Genomic DNA, 23,372 nt, shown 5'->3' with positions numbered 1-23,372 from the left:
TCCAATTACCATTCTGAAAGATGATCTGACCGAGGTCCTTGGAGAGCATGCATGACTCCTCATAAAAGCCATTTGAGTGTAATAAACGGAAGTGCTTTACAGTTCAAATTAATATTATTATCATAGTGTGAACGCTACTGAGTTTAGCACCTATAAGGTAGACTATTCTGAACCATAATGTGTTCATCAAACCTTAAAAAAAGTTCATGATTATGTCAGTGTTTCCAGTATCTTTGTGTGTTAACTGTATACCCATGCAGAATAAAGTTGCAAGGTTGTAGTAGATTGTTACGTGGAAACAATGTGTGCATTGGTCCCATTTCAGCTCCAATTGCACATCCGGATTCCTGGTGGGATAGGGAGGAAAGCTAACCCCCTCCCAGACCCAGTTCTTACAGGGAAAGTAGGGACCCAAACTCTCTCTATCTCCCTTTCTCCCTCATCTCTCCTTCCCTCTCTTTCCCCCTTCCCATGTATTCCCCTTACACCTCTCTCTCTCTGTTGCCCCCTTTCACCTCTCTCTCCTCTCCTCCCTCTTTCTCTCTGTTTATCTCAGGCTCCAGTGACCTCTCTCAGCACTGGGACAAATTTAGCGGCCTGGTTACTGGAGCGACCAAATAGCCGGAGACAATAGAGAGAAAGTGGATGTGAGTGTGTGTGTTCATGTGTGTGTTTCTGAGAAACGAGTTGAGAGAGCAGTGAGCTCCTGGTTCCACAAATCCAGTTAAAGACACAGAGACACAAACACCCGAGCAGGGAGTAAACAGACTGGGACCGCTGGTCCAGGGAGTAAACAGACTGGGACCGCTGGTCCAGGGAGTAAACAGACTGGGACCGCTGGTCCAGGGAGTAAACAGACTGGGACCTCTGGTCCAGGGAGTAAACAGACTGGGACCTCTGGTCCAGGGAGTAAACAGACTGGGACCGCTGGTCCAGGGAGTAAACAGACTGGGACCGCTGGTCCAGGGAGTAAACAGACTGGGACCGCTGGTCCAGGAGTAAACAGACTGGGACCGCTGTCCAGGAGTAAACAGACTGGGACCGCTGGTCCAGGGAGTAAACAGACTGGGACCGCTGGTCCAGGGTAACAGACTGGGACCGCTGGTCCAGGGGTAACAGACTGGGACCGCTGGTCCACGGAGTAAACAGACTGGGACCGCTGGTCCAGGAGTAAACAGACTGGGACCGCTGGTCCAAGGAGGGACCGCTAAGGAGTAAACAGACTGGGACCGCTGGTCCAGGGAGGAACCGCTGGTCCACTGGGACCGCTGGTCCACAGAGTAAACAGACTGGGACCGCTGGTCCAGGGAGTAAACAGACTGGGACCGCTGGTCCAGGGAGTAAACAGACTGGGACCGCTAGTCCAGGGAGTAAACAGACTGGGACCGCTGGTCCAGGGAGTAAACAGACTGGGACCGCTGGTCCAGGGAGTAAACAGACTGGGACCGCTGGTCCACGGAGTAAACAGACTGGGACCGCTGGTCCAGGGAGTAAACAGACTGGGACCGCTGGTCCAAGGAGTAAACAGACTGGGACCGCTGGTCCAGGGGAATGCAGACTGGGACCGCTGGTCCAGGGAGTAAACAGACTGGGACCGCTGGTCCAGGGAGTAAACGGACTGGGACCGCTGGTCCAGGGAGGAAACGGACTGGGACCGCTGGTCCAGGGAGTAAACGGACTGGGACCGCTGGTCCAGGGAGTAAACGGACTGGGACCGCTGGTCCAGGGAGTAAACGGACTGGAACCGCTGGTCCAGGGAGTAAACAGACTGGGACCGCTGGTCCAAGGAGTAAACAGACTGGGACCGCTGGTCCAGGGAGTAAACGGACTGGGACCGCTGGTCCAGGGAGGAAACGGACTGGGACCGCTGGTCCAGGGAGTAAACGGACTGGGACCATTGGTCCAGGGAGTAAACGGACTGGGACCGCTGGTCCAGGGAGTAAACGGACTGGGACCGCTGGTCCAGGGAGTAAACAGACTGGGACCGCTGGTCCACAGAGTAAACAGACTGGGACCGCTGGTCCAGGGAGTAAACAGACTGGGACCGCTGGTCCAAGGAGTAAACAGACTGGGACCGCTGGTCCAGGGGAATGCAGACTGGGACCGCTGGTCCAGGGAGTAAACAGACTGGGACCACTGGTCCAGGGAGTAAACGGACTGGGACCGCTGGTCCAGGGAGTAAACGGACTGGGACCGCTGGTCCAGGGAGTAAATGGACTGGGACCGCTGGTCCAGGGAGTAAACGGACTGGGACCGCTGGTCCAGGGAGTAAACAGACTGGGACCGCTGGTCCAAGGAGTAAACAGACTGGGACCGCTGGTCCAGGGGAATGCAGACTGGGACCGCTGGTCCAGGGAGTAAACAGACTGGGACCGCTGGTCCAGGGAGTAAACAGACTGGGACCGCTGGTCCAGGGAGTAAACGGACTGGGACCGCTGGTCCAGGGAGTAAACGGACTGGGAACGCTGGTCCACGGAGTAAACGACTGGGAACGCTGGTCCAGGGGAATGCAGACTGGGGAGAGTCTCCATACTCCACACAACCAACAGCACCAAGGACACACAAGCTCTATCTCAAATAATGTAAGCTGGCTTGCTGTCCTTATCTCCTTTCGTTAATCTGCATTTAGTTGAAAGAAATGACCAGGTGAAAGTTCATTCCCAATACGTAAGCCACATATGACTTTTTCCTATCCTGTTGAGTTGGAAGAAAGGAGAAGAGGCTAGAGTTTGGCTTGTGGTTGAAGCTAGGGTTAGGCTAATGGATAGGGTAAGGGTTGAGTTGGGGTGTGGACATCAAGTTAGGGTTAGAGTTAGGCTAATGGCTAGGGTAAGAGTTAAACTGGGGTGTGGACATCAAGCTAGGGTTAGTGTTAAGCTAATGGCTAGGGTCTCTGAATTCCCAATTTAACCTGACTGTATCCTTCCTTCGCTAAAAATCCAACCGGCCTCAACTTGGTTGCCCGCTCTGTCATCCTATCTAAGACTGATAGAAGGCTAGGTAGAGTTTCCTCCATACCTCCCACACCTGTCTGCTCCCTTCAGATTAGGGTTATGGGCTCGATGGAGGGCTTGTTTTCAGTCTGGGCTGGGGACATTCTATCTGCTTTCAACAGGAAGTATTGCAGCGGTGACCCAGTTTGTTGCTCGTAGTGGGGGTGAGTGGGGAATGTGGCGGGGTTATTCTGGGATGTTGGGATGGTCACTCTGTAGTCATAGCAACACGTAGAGCCCCTTCTACTCCTGAGCCCACAGCATTCTGGAACTGCCATTGGTGCCATGTCACTGTGCTGCCATACCTTTCCCTTGTACCAACCCACATTCCATACCATGCACAAACCAGCACTCCAACGAAGTCAGAACGGCTCTGTTACTATTAGGTCCCAGGTTGAGTTACTACAGGTGTCAGGGAAGGTAACTTCACAGAAGCTACACTATAAAGTGCTATGAAAACATATTTTCCCCCTTTCTGATTTTCTTGATTTTTGCATATTCTTGACACTGAATGTTATCAGATCTTCAACCAAAACCGATTATTAGATAAATGGAACCTGAGTTTACAAATAACAAAAAAAATGTATGTTTATTTTATTTATTTAATTAACAAAGTTATGCTACACCCAATTCCCCTGTGTGAAAAAGTAATTTAGCCTTTATACTCAATAACTGGCTGTGCCACCTTTAGATGAAATGACTCCAAACTAACGCTTCCTGTAGTTGTTGATCAGTCTCTCACGTCGCTTGTGGAGGACTTTTGGCCTTGGAATTTTTGTTTTCAAGCATGAACTGCTCATTTCAAATCTTGCCACAACATCTCAATTGGGATTAGGTCTGGACTTTGACTAGGCCATTCCAAAACTTCAAATGTGTTGCTTTTTAACTATTTTCATGTAGACATGATTGTGTTTTGGATCATTGTCTTGCTGCATGACCCAGCTTCACTTCAGCTTCAACTCACAGACGGATGGCCTGACATTCTCCTGTAGAATTATCTGATATAGAGCAGATACATACACTCTGATACATTCATGGTTCCTTCTATTAAGGCAAGTCCTCCAGGTCCTGAGGCAGCAAAGCATCCCCAAACCATCGCACTACCACCACCACCAAGTAGAGAAAATTAGAAAGGGGGCAAATACTTTAATATATACAGTGCTGTGAAAAGGTATGTGGACACCCCTTCAAAGTATTGCTAGAGCTGCCCTGATGAACTGTAAGTGCTGTTATTGTGAGCTGGAAACGTCTAGGAGCAAAAACGGGTCAGCCGCGAAGTAGTAGGCCACACAAGCTCACAGAACGGGACCGTTGAGTGCTGAAGCACGTAAAAAAGTTGGTAGGTTGCAACACTCACTAACAAGTTCCAACGTGCCTCTGGAAGCAACTTCAGCACAAGAACTGTTCATCAGGAGCTTCATGAAAGGGGTTTCCATGGCCAAGCAGTCACACACAAGCCTAAGATCACCATGTGCAATGCCAAGCATCGGCTGGAGTGGTGTAAAGCTCCCGCCATTGGACTTTGGAGCAGTGGAAATGTGTTCTCTGGAGTGATGAATCACGCTTCACCATCTGGTAGTCCGACGAACTAATCTGGGTTTGGCGGATGCTAGGAGAACGCTACCTGCCTCAATGCATACTGCCAACTGTAAAGTTTAGTGGAGGAGGAATAATGGTCTGAAGCTATTTTTCCATGGTTCGGGCTAGGCCCTTTAGTTCCAGTGAAAGGAGATCTTAACGCTACAGCATACAATGACGTTCTAGACGATTATGTGCTTCCAACTTGTGGCAACAGTTTGGGGAAGGTCCTTTCCTGTTTCAGGATGACAATGCCCCCCGTGCACAAAGCGAGTTCCATACAGAAATGGCTTGTCGAGATCGGTGTGGAATAACTTGACTGGCCTGCACAGAGCCCTGACCTCAATCCCATCGAACACCTTTGTGATGAATTGGAAAGCCAACTGTGAGTCAGGCCTAATCGCACATCATCAGTGCCCAGCCTCACTAATGCTCGTGGCTGAACGCAAGAAAGTCCCCGCAGCAATGCTAGTGGAAAGCCTTCCCATAAGAGTGGAGGCTGTAATAGCAGCAAAAAGGGGGACCAGCTCCATATTAATGCCCATGATTTTGCAATGAGATGTTTGACGAGCATGTAGTGTACCTCCACTTTACTATTTTTCGCTACTCAATGCTTTAAAAGAAATCCTCACACTTATTTCGCTGTGTTTTCTGACAAAGTCAAATGAAACTTGGTTGGTCAAAAACAAGTCCGTTTTTAATAGCGGAGGTCTTGCGAGCCCATGTCTTTTGTTCTGGAATAGTCTGCCCATCTGGGACTGTCAGTATTGAGGAGTGTCTCCACAGAGGGAACTATCCAACAGAAAACCTCCCTATGGAAGTGCCCATGCGACCTGGTGGGGATTTATTTTGGGACTCAGAAAACACACTTTTATTAAACACTTCATAATGGCAATTAGTGAGGTTAAGTGGAGTGTGAGAAGTAACTAAAGTGATGTTGCACAGACGGACGGACGGGCTGTCGTGAAGGAGAGAGTACAGGACAGCTGGACTGTCATACAAGGACTTATTATTCAGCCTCAAAGCACTCCACATACAGCAGATACTGTACATCAACAGGTTTATTGTGTGTATGCACATGTCGGAGCAAGAGAATTATCCAATGATAATGTGAGTCATACTGTACTCCTACCAAACTGTAATAAACAGACATGACAAAATAACAGTAGGCCTACACAATTAGTTGTACTTGTTACTTTATTCATAATACAGCACTACAAACAGAATTAGAATGAGCAGAACTAACATTCCAATTCAAAGCAATGTTCCACGACATGAGGACAGGAGGCCATATTGGGTGTACCATGTTCTTCTGGAATGTTCTGTTGCAATCATGCTCATCACATCTTTTTGAATTTGGTGCCTTTCTCAGTATTCAACAACCACAACAATGACACATTCTGCTGTGCCTCCATGTTAGATAGTTTGTAGTGCTCGGTGGCTTATGAGTAGGGCAATACAAGGGGATCAAAGCCGGGTTCCTTTACAATATAGCAGATCTAATATAGCTTTAATACACATTGCTAGTATAATTCTCTCACCAGCACAGTGCTGGGTTTAGTCTCACACTAATCAACCATATGCTATGTAGATTATAACATGTTTAATACTATACAGCAGCAATGGGCGAGAGCTCTTGGAGCACTGAGAACCACTGCTATCGAGCACCACCTGGAGGCAGAGGGGATAAGTACAAGTAAAGAGCTGAACAGTGGTGGAAGGTAAGGCCATCATTCCCTTCAGTCAGGCAGAGCACAGCTAGGACAAGGAATAAAGAGCTCTCTGTACAAGTGCATGTTCATGTTTCAGTATGTTTCAGAGTAGACCTGACAGTGTCTGTTACAAGCAGTAGAGAGACAGGAGAGGACAGGTCACTTTGTTACAGGTCACCTGCCTGCAGCCTGCCCTTCAGGACCTTCACAAAAGCATAACAGAAAACAGCATTGTACACACAGGAACAATACATCTTAAAGCAAATAAATGCAGAACCAATATCAATTAAAACCCAAAACAAATTTACATAATAACATACAAACAAGCAAAAACCAATCATTACATTTGGCAGTGAAACACTTCCCTTAAACAAAACTCAACAAGCACACTCATATGCACCATCATCAGGAAAACCCCACACACGTCTGTTTCTACCTTAGAGTGAGAGGAAACACTATTGGCCTCCAGAAACAAAAGAGCCTGAGTATTACTATGAGTATAGTATTACTGTGCATTTCCACCTGTGCAAAGTTTGCATCTAGAAATAGAAGACAAAGCAAAAAAAACAAAAACCTTTACCATCTATATAGCTTTATTCACACCGTAAGTCATTTTACCTTAAGTCCTCCCTTTAAAAAAGGGACAATCATTTGGCAGTAGCATATATAGTAAACATATATATAATATATATATTATATATATATAGTATTGATTTTTGAATACTAACTTAAATATCTCATTAGCTTAGTTTGTTTAACTGTTGTACCCCATCAGAACCCCAAAAAGAAAATTGATTTACTTTAGTGTTGGTAAACAAAGTCAATTTAAACAGGCACTGTATCGCCTCAAAACATTGTTAAAACTATTATTTTGATATCATAGATGGTCTTAGCAGCCATAGCTCCGTATATGAATTTGAGCGGTTACATTTCTCCAGCCCAATCCCCCAATCCCTCAGAAACAGCAGCGGGGAAAACACTTTGTTATTGTTTCAACTGTAATTGCCGCTTTAATGTTTTATTTCTTCTAATTATCAAGGGGCAAACTTAGCACAGGTGATAAGGCTTAGCAGGCCTGTATTCTGTCTAGTGGTGTACAACTCCATACTTACTGTCCCAACACTCATTAATCTGATTTAAAATGTAGGATATTGCAAGAGGTTAACAAAAATCGTAAAAACATATTTGGGGAGGAATTAAAGGGTCACAAATACTTCTAATAATCAAGCACAACACCTAAAACAGGAAAAGGTCTAAAGAAATTGCCAAAATCACTGCACTAAAATGGAGAAATTCAAGCGAGCAGAACTAGAATGTTTTGTGAATATTTTAGTATTCATATTTAAGACTAAAAAGTAAATAATGGTCTGGAAAGGAAAAATGGCAGACCTTGCACGTAGGTACACTACATAACCAGAAGTATGTGGACACCTGCTCGCTAAACATCTCATTACAGAATCACAGGCATTAATATGGAGTTGGTCCCCCCTTCGCTGCTCTAACAGCTTCCACTCTTCTGGGAAGGATTTCCACTAGATGTTGGAACATTGCTGCGGGGACTTGCTTCCATTCGGCCACAAGAGCATTAGTAAGGTTGGGGACTGATGTTTGACGATTAGGCGTTCCAATTCATTCCAAAAGGTGTTCGATGGGGTTGAGGTCAGGGCTCTGTGCAAGCCAGTCAAGTTCTTCCACACCAATCTCGACAAACCATTGCTGTATGGACCTCGCTCCGTGCACGGTGCATTATTATGATAAAACAGCAAAGGGCCTTCCCCAAACTTTTGCCAAAATGTTGGAAGCACAGAAACTTCTAGAATGTCATTGGAGCGTTAAGATCTCTTCACTGGAACTAAGTGGCTTAGCCCCAGCCATAAAAAAAATAATAATAACCGTCCCAGACCAATATTCCTCCTCCATGAAACTTCACTGTAGGCACGATGCATTCTGGCAGGTAGTGTTCTCCTGACATCCACTGAACCCAGATTCGTCAGTCGGACTACCAGATGGTGAAGTGTGATTCATCACGCCAGAGAAAGCGTTTCCACTGCTCCAGAGTACAATGGCGGCAAGTTTTACACCACTCCAGCCGATGCTTGGCATTGCACATGGTAATCTTAGGCTTGTGTGCAGCTGCTCGGCCATGGAAACCAATTTCATGAAGCTCCAGACTAACAGTTTTTGTGCTGAAGTTGCTTCCAGAGGCAGTTTGGAACTTAGTAGTGTGCGTTACAACCAAGGACAAACTATTTTTACGTGCTATAGTACTCGGCGGTCCCATTCTGTGAGCTTGTGTGGCCTACCACTTCACAGCTGAGCCGTTGTTGCTCCTAGATGTTCCCACTTCACAATAACAGCACTTACAGTTGACCGGGGCGGCTCTAGCAGGGCAGAAATTTTACAAACTGACTAGTTGTAAAGGTGGCATCTTATGAAGGTGCCACGTTGAAAGTCACTGATCTCAACAGTGAAATAACTAAATTCACTAATTTGAAGGGGTGTCCACATACAAAAGTATTTCCTTATTGAGATGGGCTAATTTACAATAACTCTACATTGAGGACTATAGATGTGACTCTTCAACTATATTTCAGACGGGTTATTATCGTTAATATTAACTACTTTTTACTAACTAGCCTTTGAAAAGAGGCAAAAGTTCTCTGTGGAGTACATTCACTTGCATTGTGGGTACAAGGACAGTAAGACAACAAAGCATTCTGATCAACACTGCAGGGTAAAGACTTCTCCCTGGGGGTATGTATACTATTGAAAAACAATGACAAGGGGATCTAAAGGAGAGGTTTCTTATTGACTTATCTTGAAAATAGGCCTTTCAACCAAAATTTGGTCAATAAATCAGCAAAAATGTCGAGTATGTATCGGAAATCTCCTTTCGATCCCCCTTGTTTTTCAAGAGCATACTAAAAAAAAACGCTGCAGAGAAATTATTTAAGACAAACAAAGGACTAAACAGGAGAAGAGGAGGACCAACAAAGCACTGAGGCGCCATGAATATACAGGGCAATGAGAATTCATATCTGCTCTCACTGGAGAAGTAGTCAGCCAGTGTGAAGCTAGCTTACCATCATCCTAACCTAGGGAGAGAAGACCGGTCTTTAAGGGATAAAATATAGTGTATGGCAGCAAACACGTCAGCAGCCTGACAACCGGCAGAAAGCTTTTTCTGGACACTTACAACAGTGGCCAATAGGAAACAAATGTCAACAGGTCTTCCGTCGGGAACAAAACTTAAGTCTCACATATCGTTGTCGTCAAAGTTAGCTGCAATGACAGCTGCGTTTTCATATGTACAGTGCTGCTTGGCCCTCAAATAAATAAATACCTATGATGTTACATTGAGTAGCAAATGACTTTCATGAACTGTGGCACAGAGATAACTATATAGTTGGATACTTCAAGAAACACATTGCTGGATTTGTACCTTCCATTACTAGCGCCATAGCTCAGAGGCAGTGTGATACAAGCAATACAAGACAACAGAGAGCAAAAAGGGAACATGCTCTTTTAAGTGCTTTACTCTGTGCATCTCTGGGGCGTACGAGTGGCTTTTGATGCAAGTGATTGTGTCTTGTTCCAATTTTAAATAACCTTGTACATTACATCTGTGTGTATTACATCTGTGTGTTCCAATCCTCTCAGGCTATGAATGTCTTTATAACCTTCTGTATGATCTGTCCACAGCCGGGACATGGAGCGTGGAACTTGTGCAGCTTCCTGGCGCAGGAGAAGCAGGTTAGCAGGTGAGCCGTGCGGCCGTGTATAATACTCCCGTTACGCGGACGCATCCGACACAGCTTACAAGGCTCCAACAGAGCCTCGGGCCTAACCTCTACTTCCATCCCCAGGCTTTCCTGACTCTCTCCCCCAGAGAGCTGCTCCTCCCTGGGAAGGCCTCGCGGCCTAGGACCCTTGCCCTTCCCTGGAACCCCGGGGGGCAGCAGGCGGTCAGGGGTAGAGTGTGAGGGCAGGATGACGGGGTCAGACACAGTCCTGAGGCAGTCTGGGACGTCGATGCCTGTGTCGCTTTCCTCCTCATCGTCGTCTCGCGGGGCCAGAGAACTACATGCTGGGATGTCGGGGACGGAAAGTGAGTGGACCAACCGTGGGACGTCTTTGTACCAGTTCTTGCGTAGAGCCCAGCAGCGTACGCAGTAGCGCTGGAGAGGAGAGTTGTACTTCCTGCACTCTGTACACTGCCATGCATCCTGAGAGAGTTAGAGTGTTAGACAAGAGGTAGCTATAAGGAATTATGAGCATTATGCGAGACAGAGGCAGAGACAGTCAGATCGAGGGAGACAAAGTAGAGCGAAAGAGAGATTGAGACAAAAAGATGGAAAATAGAGATGGAGACGGACCTGTGTAGAGATCTCTATATCCGTATCATCACTCAGACACTGAGAGTCCTCATCTGGCTCCTCCTGCATCTGAGGAGAGAAGAGAGACACTCATCAGTCACAAACTACGTTTCCATACAGTTTTTATGAGAGTAAAGTCATACCGTATTAAAAAAAACACAGCTGTGTTCGGTTAAATTTTATAAATACCAACACATCATTTATACGTTCGGCATGGTGGGAACTTTTTGTTTCTAAAATTAATTAAATGCTAGCAACGGTGGTGGAAATGCCTTTATGCGCAAATATGGATGTAATAACCATCCTATGGAAGTAAAGTAACGTGATCTGGTGTGTGGTCCTCCCTAGGGCTGTGGCGGTCATGACATTTTGTCAGCCAGTGATTGTCAAGCAAGTAACTGTCGGTTTCACAGTAATAGACCGTTAATTAACATAAAAACATTTAGCATCTCCTGGCTTCCACACAAGCCACTGATGTAGACCTTTGGAACAGCTACATTTTAAAAAGTCAAATAAATCCATGTAATACTGCCTACACCAACACAATAAATCCATGTAATACTGCCTACACCAACACAATAAATCCATGTAATATAGCCTACACCAACACAATAAATCCATGTAATACAGCCTACACCAACACAATAAATCCATGATTTATTTTAGACAGGTGTAAAGAAGCATGATATGAAGAAAATGTGTATTTCAGAAGAACAGAATAGCATATTCTGAGTCGTCCTTATCTTTGGCCCTGATCTGGCTGTGTCATATGGCTGTGGGCTACACTAGTTCATTTAGCAGACAAGATTTGCTTAGAATTTTGTTGCATTATTTTATAGTATGAAGAATACAATTTAACAAAGCTGTACAAAATAGAAAGTATATTTTCTCCAAACTATTTGAGGGAGTGCGCACATATGGATTTTCTGTGTTGAGCGGTTAAAGAAATAGATATTCTTTATACTTTAGTTGTTCTACAAACGTTGGGCTATATGTTTGGATTTTTAATACATTGTAAGGCTGCATGATGCGACGAATGATGATTTGGAAAAAAGTATCTTGAAAAGGCTTTGTTTTTTGCGCAGGCTGTACACACACCAGTCACAATTTAACAAGCACTTGATAATGCCTAGATTTTCACGGTGGCATCCCCTTTGTGTGGCTGTAATGTGCCCTAAAAAAAATCCATGCCTTTGGCGGCCAGTGGCCATTGTGCCCTTCTGCCTGAGTGATGTGCGCTCCGAATCTCCATCCCACTCACATGGCTCTCCATCACGTGATCAGGTCTTTCTCACAGACTACAAGTGAAGATAGACACATCGGGGACGCAACTGCACACGTCCTTATCCAATTCCGAGGTGGATATTGGAAGACCTGTCCACATTTACTTTTCGTCAGCCAACAAGATGAGTAGGCCTAACGTACAGCAAAAGCACTAGCCTACTATGTCAATCAACTATCCCCTATAGTACAAAAGCCGACCTATTCTATTCTGTGCAAGAAATAAATATTCCAAACAGTCTGGGACAGTTGTGGGATGTGATAGATCCCAAATTAATACAACAATGTGGCTGAAGCAATAGATCAGAACTTTAAGCTTAAAATGTTTATAAACTATCAGGCTATTTCTTCACATTATAAGCGCAGCAATACGCACATGGCAGTAGGCTATAAGCGCGAATGTTCCATTAGCGGAACACACCATTATCAAAAGTGACCGCAAATTAAATTATGCATGTAATGCTTTTATTATAAGGGTGCATTTTTATGGTGAAAATTATCTTCCCCAAACACTGCTTATGTATGCCAGTTAGGCTCTACACCCCTTGTAAAGCAGATTAATGTGACAAATTCTTAAAATGTATTTGGCCACTTTAGTTGTGATACAAAACTTATATCAAAACATACAGGCTTATGGGCTAGGCTACATGAGGTATGCAACTATAATTCGACAGTCGCAAACAAAGGGCATCGTTTCTTAAGCTGAGCAAAATTCACAAGTGATAGTCTGATGGGTGACAATATCAGCCTATTAATGATTTAATATTGTCTTCACATATACTAAATAATGTGTGAAATTAGTTTTGATTTAGAATGGACCATTATCATGCACCTGTATCGAAACATGGGCAGCTGGGGGAAAAAACCACGTAATCTATGCACTTAGATAGTTTAAATCAAGAACACTTTTTGCATGGTTCATTTTCATGCCAGCCAAGTAGGCTATATTACTGTTGTAAATAAAAGCAAAGTGCTTAATATTAGGAAAGTTGAGAAATAAATATAGTAGGCTGTTGGAATTCTCTTTTTAGTAGAGGCCATCACTCTGTTTTCTCGCACATAGCCTATAGAAATGTGCCGCAACATAAGCTCTCATGAAGTGTTGGATTCGATTTGATGACATTTGCATTGACGTCAGCGTGATTAGAGGGACAATAGTGCTGAGTACCAGGCAGTTAGCAAGTTTGGTAGGCTACTAATGACCAGCAGCAGCATCAGAGCTTGAAGAAGCCTAATTACCGTGACTAAACTGTCACATGGAATTTGATGACTGCCGGTGTGGCGGTAATACAGTCACGCAACAGCCCCAGTCCTCCCACTACATCTTGGGAAACCAGGGCAGTTTAATAGGCTGCAGATTAAATAAGTTGTGAACTTCACAGGGTGGAACGTACAGTGATGAGCTTGAGGTCTCTTTCCAATAAATATTGAGGGTCTTATTCTGGTGACATGATGATCGATGCCTGACCGCCGTTTGACAACTACAAATAGTCTTTGTCTTATCCATAATAGTCTCATCATAAAGATAAGCCTACCCACACTGTATCTGGGAACTGTTGGCTGGAGTGCACGTGCCAAGACCACAGTAGGAACATTTAGTTAAATAAAAGGTTAAATCAAATAAATACATTTGCTATTTAACGCAACAGTTTGTGACAAAACTATCAGTTGAAAATACAATGGAAACTTTTGATTTTTATTTGGTAAATGACAACTTGGAAAAAAAGTACATTGTGTACTTCATCACGTACTGCATATTTTCTTTATGAATATTTGCGTGGATATCTGTCGCTAATCGGATGGAAATCGACCTAAACCAAAAAAACATGGGTAGATGGCAGCATCCGCGCAAAACTGAAAGGACAAACCACCGCAAGGTGACAGGGAATATGGTCGAATTCAAACAGGACAGTTTTGCCCTCCGTAAGGCAATCAAACAGGCAAAATGTCAGTAGAGACAACACGGAAACACAATTCAACGGTTCAGACACAGTTCCCGTCAAAAGTTTGGACACACCTGCTCATTCCAGGGTTTTTCTTTATTTTTACTATTTTCTTCATTGTAGAATAATAGTGAAGACATCAAAACTATGAAATAACACATACGGAATCATGAAGTAAGCAAAAAAAAAAAAAAAAGTGTTCAACAAATCAAAATATATTAGAGATTTGCCAAAGTAGCCACCCTTTGTCTTGATGACAGCTTTACACACTTGGCATTCTCTCGACCAGCTTCATGAGGTAGTCACCTGGAATGCATTTCAATTAACAAGTGTGCCTTGTAAAAAGTGAATTTGTGGAATTTCTTTCCTTTTCTATGTGTTTGAGCCAACATATACAGAAGATAATATTTTACCAAATAGGGCTACGTCCATATTATGGCAAGAACATCTCAAATAAGCAAAGAGAAACGACAGTCCATCACGAAGATCAGTCAATCAGCAAAATTTCAGGTACTTTGAAAGTTTCTTCAAGTGCAGTCGCAAAAAAGAGCTATGATGAAACTGGCTCTCATGAGGACCGCCACAGGGAAAGAAGACCCAGAGGTACCTCTGCTGCCGAGGATAAGTTCAGTAGAGTTACCAGCCTCAGACATCTCAGATTGTAGCCCAAATAAATGCTTTGCAGAGTTCAAGTAACAGACACATCAATTGTTAGAGGAGATTGCATGAATCAGGCCTTCATGGTCGAATTGCTACAAAGAAACCACAACTAAAGGACACCAATATGAGGAAGAAACTTGCCTGGGCCAAGAAACACGGGCAATGGACATTAGACAAATCTGTCATTTGGTCTGATGAGTCCAAATTTGAGACGAAGAGTAAGTGAACGGATGATTGCCGCATGTGTGGTTCCCACCGTGAAGCATGGAGGTGGTGGTGTGATGATGCTTTGCTGGTGACCCTGATTTATTTAGAATTCAAGGCACACTTAACCAGTATGGTTACCACAGCATTCTGCAGCCATACGCCATCCCATCTGGTTTACACTTAGTTTTATTTAACTAGGCAAGTCAGTTAAGAACAAATTCTTATTTACAATGACGGTCTACCCCGGCCACACCCTAACAACGCTGGGCCAATTTTGCACCGCACTATGGGACTCCCAATCATGGCTGGTTGTGATACAGCCTGGAATCGAACCAGGGTCTGTAGTGACGCCTCTAGCACTGAGCTGTCATGCCTTAGTCCCATGACTCCCAAGTGGCGCAGTGGTCTTTCATTTGTTTTTCAACAGGACAATGACCCAAACACCTTCAGGCTGTATAAGGTCTATTTGACCAAGAAAGAGAGTGATGGAGTGCTGCATCAGATAACCTGGCCTCCACAACAACCTGGCCTCCACAACCACCCGACCTCAACCCGATTTGAGATGGTTTGGGATGAGTTGGACCGCAGAGTGAAGGAAAAGCAGCCAACATGTGCTCAGCATGTGTCAACTCCTTCAAGACTATTGGAAAAACATTCAAGGTGGTTACCTCATGAAGCTGGTTGAGAGAATGCCAGAAGTGTGCAAAGTTGTCAAGGCAAAAGGTGGCTACTTTGAAGAATCTCAAATTTCAAATCTATTTTAATTTGTTTAACACTTTTGGTTACATGGATTCTATATGTTATTTCATAGTTTTGATGTCTTCACTATTATTCTACAATGTAGAAATAATTAAGGAAAACCCTTGAATTAAGGAAAAACCTACAGAGTAGGTGTCCAAACTTTGGACTGGTACTGTATGTGGCAGGGACTCCAGACAATCATGGATTACAAAGGGAAAACCAGCCATGTCACAGACACTGAAGTCTTGCTCCCGGACAAGCTAAACACCTTCTTTGCCAGCTTTGAGGATAACACAGTGCCACCAAAGCGGCTTGCTTTCCAGGACTGTGGGCTTTAGTTCTCCGTGGCCGGCGTGAGTAAGTAATTTAATTGTGTTAACCCTCGTAAGGCTGCCGGCCCAGACAGGATCCCTAGCAGCGTCCTCAGAGCACGCGCAGACGGCAGGGTAGCCTAGTGGTTTGAGCGTTGGACTAGTAACCGAAAGGTTGCAAGTTCGAATCCCCGATCCCCTGAACAGGCAGTTAACCCACTGTTCCTAGGCCGTCATTGAAAATAAGAATTTGTTCTTAACTGACTTGCCTAGTTAAATAAAGGTAAAATAAAATTAAAAAAAGACCAGCTGGCTGGAGTTTTTATTCAAATTTCTCCCTATCCCAGTCTGCTGTCCCCACTTGCTTCATGATGTTTAAACCATTGCTCCTGTACCCAATAAAAGCAAAGATAACTGCCATCTGGACAAGATTAATACCTATGTAAGAACGCTGTTCATTGACAGTTCAGCCTTCAACACCATAGTACCCTCCAAGCTCATCATTAAGCTTGGGGCCCTGGGTCTGAAACCCGCCCTGTGCAACTGGGTCCTGGACTTCCTGATGGGCCGCCCTCAGGTGGTGAAGGTAGAAAACAACACCACTACGCTAATTCTCAACACAGGGACCCTCCCCTGTACTCCCTGTTCACCCATGACTGTGTGGCCACGCACACCTCCAACTCAATCATCAAGTTTGCAGTAGTAGGCCTGATTACCAACAATGATGAGACAGCCTACAGGGAGGAGGTGAGGGCCCTGGAGGAGTGGTGCGAATCGTAAACAGCAGAGGGAGCACGTGCCAATCCACGGGACCGCAGTGGAGAAGGTGGAAAGCTTAAAGTTCCACGGCGTACACATACGTCACTGACAATCTGAAATGATCCACCCACACAGACAGTGTGGTGAAGGTGCAACAGTGCCTCTTAATCTCAGGAGGCCGAAGAAATTCAGCTTGGCCGCTAAGACCCTCAAACTTTTACAGATACACCATTGAGAGGATTCTGTAGGGCTGCATCTCCACCTGGTACGGCAACTGCACCGCCCACAACCGCAGGGCTCTCCAGAGATTGGTGCAGTCCGCCCAACTTATCACCGGGGGCACACTGCCTGCCCCCCAGGACACCTACAGCACCCAATGTCACAGGAAGGCCAAAAAGATCATCAAGGACATTCATCCCGGTATCATCCAGAAGGCGAGGTCAGTACAGGTGCATCAAATCTGGGACAGAGAGACTGAAAAATAGCGTCCATCTCAAGGCCATCAGACTTAAATAGGCATCACTAGCTGGCTTCCACCCAGTACCCTGCACAGAACTTAGTCACGAGCCGGTTACCACTCAGTCACTCAAACCTGCACCTTATGCTGCTGCCCTATGTACATAGACATGGAATCACTGGTCACTTTAATAAGGTAACATACTGTTTTACTAATTTCATGTGTATATATTGTACTCTAGTCAATGCCACTCATACATTGTTCATCCTAATATTTCTATATTCCATTATTTTACTAGATTCTGTGTAATGTAAGATATTACTGCACTGAGCTAGGAACACAAGCATTACGCTACACCCACAATAACATCTGCTAAATAGGTGTATGTGACCAATACAATGTGAATTGAACCTAGCTATAGTCTGAAATAATACAAGAGCTATAAAGAGAACATATAATTGTTTATGTACCACTCAACATAGAGACGACAGGAGAACAGTTCTACCTCCTTATCAGCCTTCTCCTCTTTTCCTCCTCCCTCCTCTTCAGGTGGCGGCTCTCCTTCTCCTCCACTCCCTTCTTCCAGCACGGCCTCCTTCATTTCCACGCTCACCTGTTCACTTCCCCCCTCTGTCAGGAACCACAGGTCATCCGTCGTGTCCGACACGATCGCTGTGTCCTCATCCTGCGCAGGAGACAGCTGATCCCTCAGTCAGGATGTGTGTGATCTCATCACTGTATGACTATACTCCCTGAGTTTATCACCTTGACAAGCAAATAAACTGACTATAGTAAACAGCATATTTTCTTACTTGATTAGTGTGGATGTCCGTAGAGCCGTTGCTTCTGCGACTGTAGTTGTTACGCAGATTACCCAGAAACCACCAGGGCAGTCCTGAGAGGTCCCACTCGTCTAGTGTGACATCAAGCTTGGGCCGTTTGCAGGCCGACTGGGGCAAGCCATCTAAAGAGTCTGAGGGAGGGATCACAGGGGGGGGTTGGGACTCAAATAATATAGCAGTTATATATAGCCATGTGAGTGAGTTTACCTTCGTCAGGCTCCCGGGGTCGTCTCTGAGACGGGGTCTGCATGGGGAGGGCCTCGTCACTGGCCACAACCAGGCCCGCCTTGGCCACGCCCCCACACACCTACACAAGTAGGAGGGGAGGAGGAGAGCCAATCAGATAACAGAGCAGAAACTGGGCACTTGGCGAAACCACAGCTCCTTCACAGCACGGCCTAGTGGTCAGGGGGAGGGCAGGTCAGTGGAATAGATCCATGGGTACTGGGGCAATGGAGGGCCTCATAAGGACAGAGGGGGCAACAGAGCCACACACATTCAGAGAAAGGTTGAAAATGAAAGGAGACGAGAGTGACTGACTACAATCTGCCTAAATTAATCTGAAATCCTACATGCTTGGTGTTTGTGTGTGCATGAACCAGACAAGCATTAGTATGGACACACCACACCGCAGTTGCAGTGCTCAATCTTCCATGATCACACACAAGTTGGAATACTATTCAACACGCTGCCGTGATTCGATGACAAGTGACTACATCTTTAATTGATCTGCATGCATTTCTTGACGAAGAGGAGCCAGTCCTCCCATAATCTTTACTTTTGTTATTTTTCAAATTGCAATACACAAAGACTGAGGGAATTTATATTTTTAATTTATAATATCAGTCAGTGATTTCTGCATGCCTCTTCTCAACAAAAGTTGCAGTCACAGATAATTACAAACCCATTGATCACTATCCATATGATCAACATTCTTTCATTCATGAATTCTTCTCTAGTCATATCGCACGGTAAACTCCCATATACACAACTGGCCTAGAGGCAAATAATGCTAAGTGGAAACAAGAGTCGTTGGGGTAAGAAGCCATTGCGGTGTTGGTGAAGGGGGTGAAGGGCAGTTTGGGTGTTAGGAAGAAGGGGAAGTGGGGTTTGTTGTTTCGGTGGAAGAAAGAGGTGGCAGATATTACGTGGAGGGGCAAGTTTGAGAAGTTTGGGGAAGGGGCAGGTAGAGAGAGGAAGGGGTAGATGGGGGAGTGGGTGTTTGAACCGAGACTGGATCAGGAGCTGTGTTCCTCCAGCAGGTTTGGGGCAGAGAAGAGAACTCTGAGACAGACAGAGACAGTGACTCTGCCCCCCATGCTCTGAGTGGTGCTGGTGGGTCCGGCAGTGTTGTGTTGGAACTCCACCAGGCCAGGCCAGAGATGGGGATGTACAGAGACGGTGCCACTCTGTACACATAAACACCTGCGAAGACAGTGGCCCTCCCCTCCCCTCACAACACACAAGCTACTGGCTCAATAAACTTGGGAAAATCAATCAACTGCTCTACATTCTCAATGCAACTAATCATTTTAAAATCAGTTGATTGTATTCCAACTTTGATAATGGCGTTAAAGACCACAAAATCAGTTGGCCAGAACAATTGATATCTCAACAATGAAGCTGCGCGCATGGCTCATTACATTTTGAAGAGACTGACGGATTGAGCTACCCTGGGGGAGGGGGGTTGTGTGTGGTGAGGTGGTGGGCTTGAGGATCCCTGTTTCTCCTAAGCACCATGCTTCAGCTTTACCTGACCGCGGTCCTCCACTCCGCCCTCTACACACTCACGGCCCACAGAAAGACTCTCTGCAGCGTCTGTGTTTCAGAATGAGATACAGTAACACACAAAACACACCCTGCCCTTTAATTAACACACTCCGCACACACACACACACTGACACACACCCTATAACACTATAGGTACACTGTAGCTCTGGTTTCTTCGAAGAATTCTGCAGGGCAAATGAGGAGGTCTACAGTTTACACATCGAGAGAGCTCCAGGTCTACAGTTTACACATCGAGAGAGCTCCAGGTCTACAGTTTACACATGCACACCTTTCACCTCCAACCAGCAAGACTGAGCTTATAGAGTAGAAGGCAATACAGAGACTGATGGTTTTACCAACCAGTGAATAATCAATCTTAAAGCTTCAACATTCATTAAGACCCTATAAGAAGATGATTTGACTGTACATGTGAGGAAAAAGAGAAAATATGTAAATTGATTTCTTATCAACCATCATCCCACACTCAATCCAGACAAAGCAGCATTGCATTAGTCTTTCACCTGTTTCAGCCAGGATCATATTCAAATGCATCAAATGTTATTTTAAAAATGGAAATCTCACAAGCAACGGAGGCATCGATCACTTACCTGAACAACTCAGCACAACTAAATACTTCTTCAGCATCTCGTAGACTGGACTGCAAAATAGGACACATGTAGACTTGAGCTTATGTGTTAAGTATACAGCATAAGCGTGTTATGTACAGTGTAAGAATAATGTGTACTGAGCATGAGCCTGTGGGTGTGCGAGTGCGCTTACCTGGGGTTTTTGACGGAGAAGCTCTCGACCTCCAGCAGCTCTCCCAGTGGGTCGTCCTGACAGTGCACTATGTGCTGCCTCTGTTTATCATACAACTGCTTCCCCATGATGTACTGGCCCAGGTAGTGCATCACCTGATATACACAGTTTGTGAACATACGTTTTAATAAGTGCAATATAGCTTTTATCTTATAGGGCTGTTACCATGCCAACTGTATCCACTCACCTCCTTGAGGGTAAAGATGTCCTCCTGGGCTCCAGCCACACGCAGAATCTGCAGGAGAGGGGCTTTTGGCTGCACCTGCCACAGACAGAACCATGCATTAGCATTAACAGGACCAGATATATTCTCTCTACAAAGGTTGTGGTTAATGTCGTTGTGACTTAGGTCAACATCAATGGAAGTTCCTCTGAGGAGGAAGGGGAGGACCATCCTCAGTGAATTTCATAAAAATGTTTTAAAAGTTTATCCTTTTTAGACAAAACTATACTAAATATATTCACATCAGCAAATAATGTAGGGTAGAGCCATGGTGTAGGCTCATGGTTCTCCCCCCCCGCCCCCTTCCATAGACTTACACGGTACTGGAAGGAATTGCAAAAATCACTGAAGCTGGAGACTTATATCTCCCTCACTAACTTTAAGCATCAGAGCAGCTGCAGAGCAGCTTACCGATCATTGCACCTGTACATAGCCCATCTGTAAATAGCCCACCCAACTACCTCATCCCCATGTTATTTATTTATTTTTCTTTACACCCCAGTATCCCTACTTGCACATTCATCTTCTGCACACCTATCACAGTGTTTAATTGCTAAATTGTAATTATTTCGCCACTATGGCCTATTTATTGCCTTATCTCCCTAATCTTACAACATTTGCAAACACTGTATATAGACTTTTCTATTGTGTTATTGACTGTACGTTTGTTTATCCCATGTGTAACTCAGTTGTTTGTGTCGCACTGCTTTGCTCCATCTTGGCCAGGTCTCAGTTGTAAATGAGAACTTCTTCTCAACTGGCCTACCTGGTTAAATAAAAAAATAAAAAACTGAAAGAATAAGCTATAGGTAGCTAATACTGCAGTGTATAAAATATGGTGAGTAGTGGACTCAGAGAGAGAAAGATAATAGTTTAACAGTTTTGGAGATGCCAGAGAGAGATGCATATGTCTGTTGTTTGATTGAACACAAAGAGAGAGAGAGGTGATGGTGAAAGATGGATGAGCTGGGAAAGGGGGATACCTAGTCAGTTGCACAACTGAATGCATTCAACAGAAATGTATATTTTGTAATTTTTTCTCTCTCTCACAGCTAACAAATGCAGTTAGCTAGCTTAGCCTACTCAAACAGAGGAATGCTATGTTAGCTAGTTGGGTATGCCTACCCAACACAACACTGGAACTCTTCCAAGTCAAGGTAAGGATTTACAATTTTATTGCCACCGGTGGCTGACGGTGTAACTGCTAAACTGGTTATAACTGCTAACTGATTGTACACTAACGTTACTGCATGATTGTAGGGGGTTTAACGCATTAGTTCTATTAGCTATGTTGATTATGACTTTACTTTAGCAAATAATGGTGACAACGATGTAGGCTGTGTGTAGCGGTTATGATATGGTTTGGCTTGGTCACATACAGCTGATGTGTTGTCCATTGAAGTCCACAAGCCAAGGGAAAGGGTGAGAGCAGGAGAGCGCATAGATGCGAAGGAATACAACGTGGCTACTATGAAAGTGAAAAGGGTTTACGTGTGATACGGCATGTATTCATTCCGCTGATTTTGCTGTAAAACTTTTCTTAAACAGGAGCAAACGAAACGAAAATAAACATACCTGGATGTGTCCAATAGAAACTCTTGTTTGCAACTGTTGGACTAATGACTACACCCTAGATCAGCTAGATCCAAGAGTGTGCAAGGCGGTATTGAATATGCACCTATGTTGTAAACATTCTTTCAAAGGCCAGGTTGTAGCAACTTCATGACTGGTATAGGGAAAATTTGAGTATCATGTGGTAGCCAAAACCTATGGATGTTACATTGAACTGGGTGAATGGAATATGAACGACAGTCATCCAATAGGCTGTAATAGAAATAAGGCCATGCTCATGAGAATAAATAAATCGATGTAAATAAACTCACCTGACTCCCATCACCAGGTAATATGTTGCATGCTGAGCTTGATGCTGTGTACTGCTGGGGTGACGGTAACGAGGTCATATTCAAAAGACAAAATCTGCAGGGGGACAAAAAGCGCAATAATGGATGTTAACGTTAGCTATTCGTTTCATACACAACCCACTGTATATTCAATCTATATTTTTGTGTTAAAAAACACGTTGATCGCTGATTAGCTAGTTAGTTAAAAGCTAGCAGCTGCATGTCTTTAAGCTGTCCATTGGCCTTGGCTAACTGCCTAGCCTCTTGAACATAACTTGTATTGAGCCCGCAGTCTGTAGTCAGCTAGCTAAACAAACAATATCGAGATATAGTTAGCGAGCTAACTTACTAAATACCTACGTTATATAACATTGTGAGACCATACACTCCTTGGTCGCTTCCGCGCAACATAAATTAACTGATAGCTATCTTTCCAACACTAAATAAAAATTCGATGGCATATTCTGCATCTAATTTTAAACGACGTCAAATTGATAGCTAGCTAGCCGTAGGAAATGCTAGATAGCCAAGTTTAACTGGACCACTTTGCAAACGGACAAATGAAACTCACCTCAATATATCGGCATTATTGCAACGTTCTCTAGCAAGCTACATTCTTGCACACTGGCCTTCGTACCCGACAAATACTAAAGTGTGTAATGAAAAATATAGCAATTTAACAAAGCATAGCCAAATCGTGTGCTACCTTGTAGCCAGCCCCTCAACTGTTAGCACAACTTAGAAAATTCAAATTCAGTATGGTGCACTGCATAACTTCCGGTGCAATTGTCGCCATCTT

General features: G+C 44.5%; 1 protein-coding gene across 2 annotated transcripts; it reads right to left on the bottom strand.

The window, feature by feature from the left end:
• Window positions 1-5,750: 5,750 nt before the first annotated feature.
• mdm4 (MDM4 regulator of p53) lies at window positions 5,751-23,345 on the bottom strand. 2 transcript variants are annotated; one of them, XM_064968571.1, is made up of 11 exons: window positions 23,145-23,345; window positions 22,556-22,649; window positions 20,637-20,711; window positions 20,411-20,544; window positions 20,239-20,288; window positions 19,614-19,678; window positions 18,068-18,167; window positions 17,831-17,991; window positions 17,524-17,718; window positions 10,660-10,728; window positions 5,751-10,509 (listed from the first exon to the last, which is right to left on the bottom strand). In XM_064968571.1, exons 2-11 carry the CDS (start codon window positions 22,631-22,633, stop codon window positions 9,940-9,942), a joined length of 1,497 nt encoding a protein of 498 aa, XP_064824643.1. In that variant the 5' UTR covers window positions 22,634-22,649; window positions 23,145-23,345; the 3' UTR covers window positions 5,751-9,939. The 2 variants fall into 2 exon arrangements, with proteins under 2 accessions (XP_064824643.1, XP_064824644.1); XM_064968572.1 differs by having other exon boundaries at window positions 17,524-17,703; window positions 23,145-23,344.
• Between the last annotated feature and the right edge of the window lie 27 nt (window positions 23,346-23,372).

The sequence above is a fragment of the Oncorhynchus masou genome, chromosome 6, assembly GCF_036934945.1.
Source record: "Oncorhynchus masou masou isolate Uvic2021 chromosome 6, UVic_Omas_1.1, whole genome shotgun sequence".
NCBI classification, from domain to species: Eukaryota; Metazoa; Chordata; class Actinopteri; order Salmoniformes; family Salmonidae; genus Oncorhynchus; species Oncorhynchus masou.
This window is presented reverse-complemented; position numbering and strand designations above follow the sequence as displayed.

What these genes read in the sequence shown, in the direction of transcription:
- mdm4 (XM_064968571.1), bottom strand. Translation starts at nt 22,633, where the DNA reads ATGACCTCGTTACCGTCACCCCAGCAGTACACAGCATCAAGCTCAGCA. An exon ending in TACCTGGTGATGGGAGTCAG is followed by an intron (nt 20,712 to 22,555) that starts GTGAGTTTATTT and finishes TGTCTGTGGCAG; the next exon opens with GTGCAGCCAAAAGCCCCTCT. An exon ending in ACCCCGGGAGCCTGACGAAG is followed by an intron (nt 17,992 to 18,067) that starts GTAAACTCACTC and finishes TCCCTCCCTCAG; the next exon opens with ACTCTTTAGATGGCTTGCCC.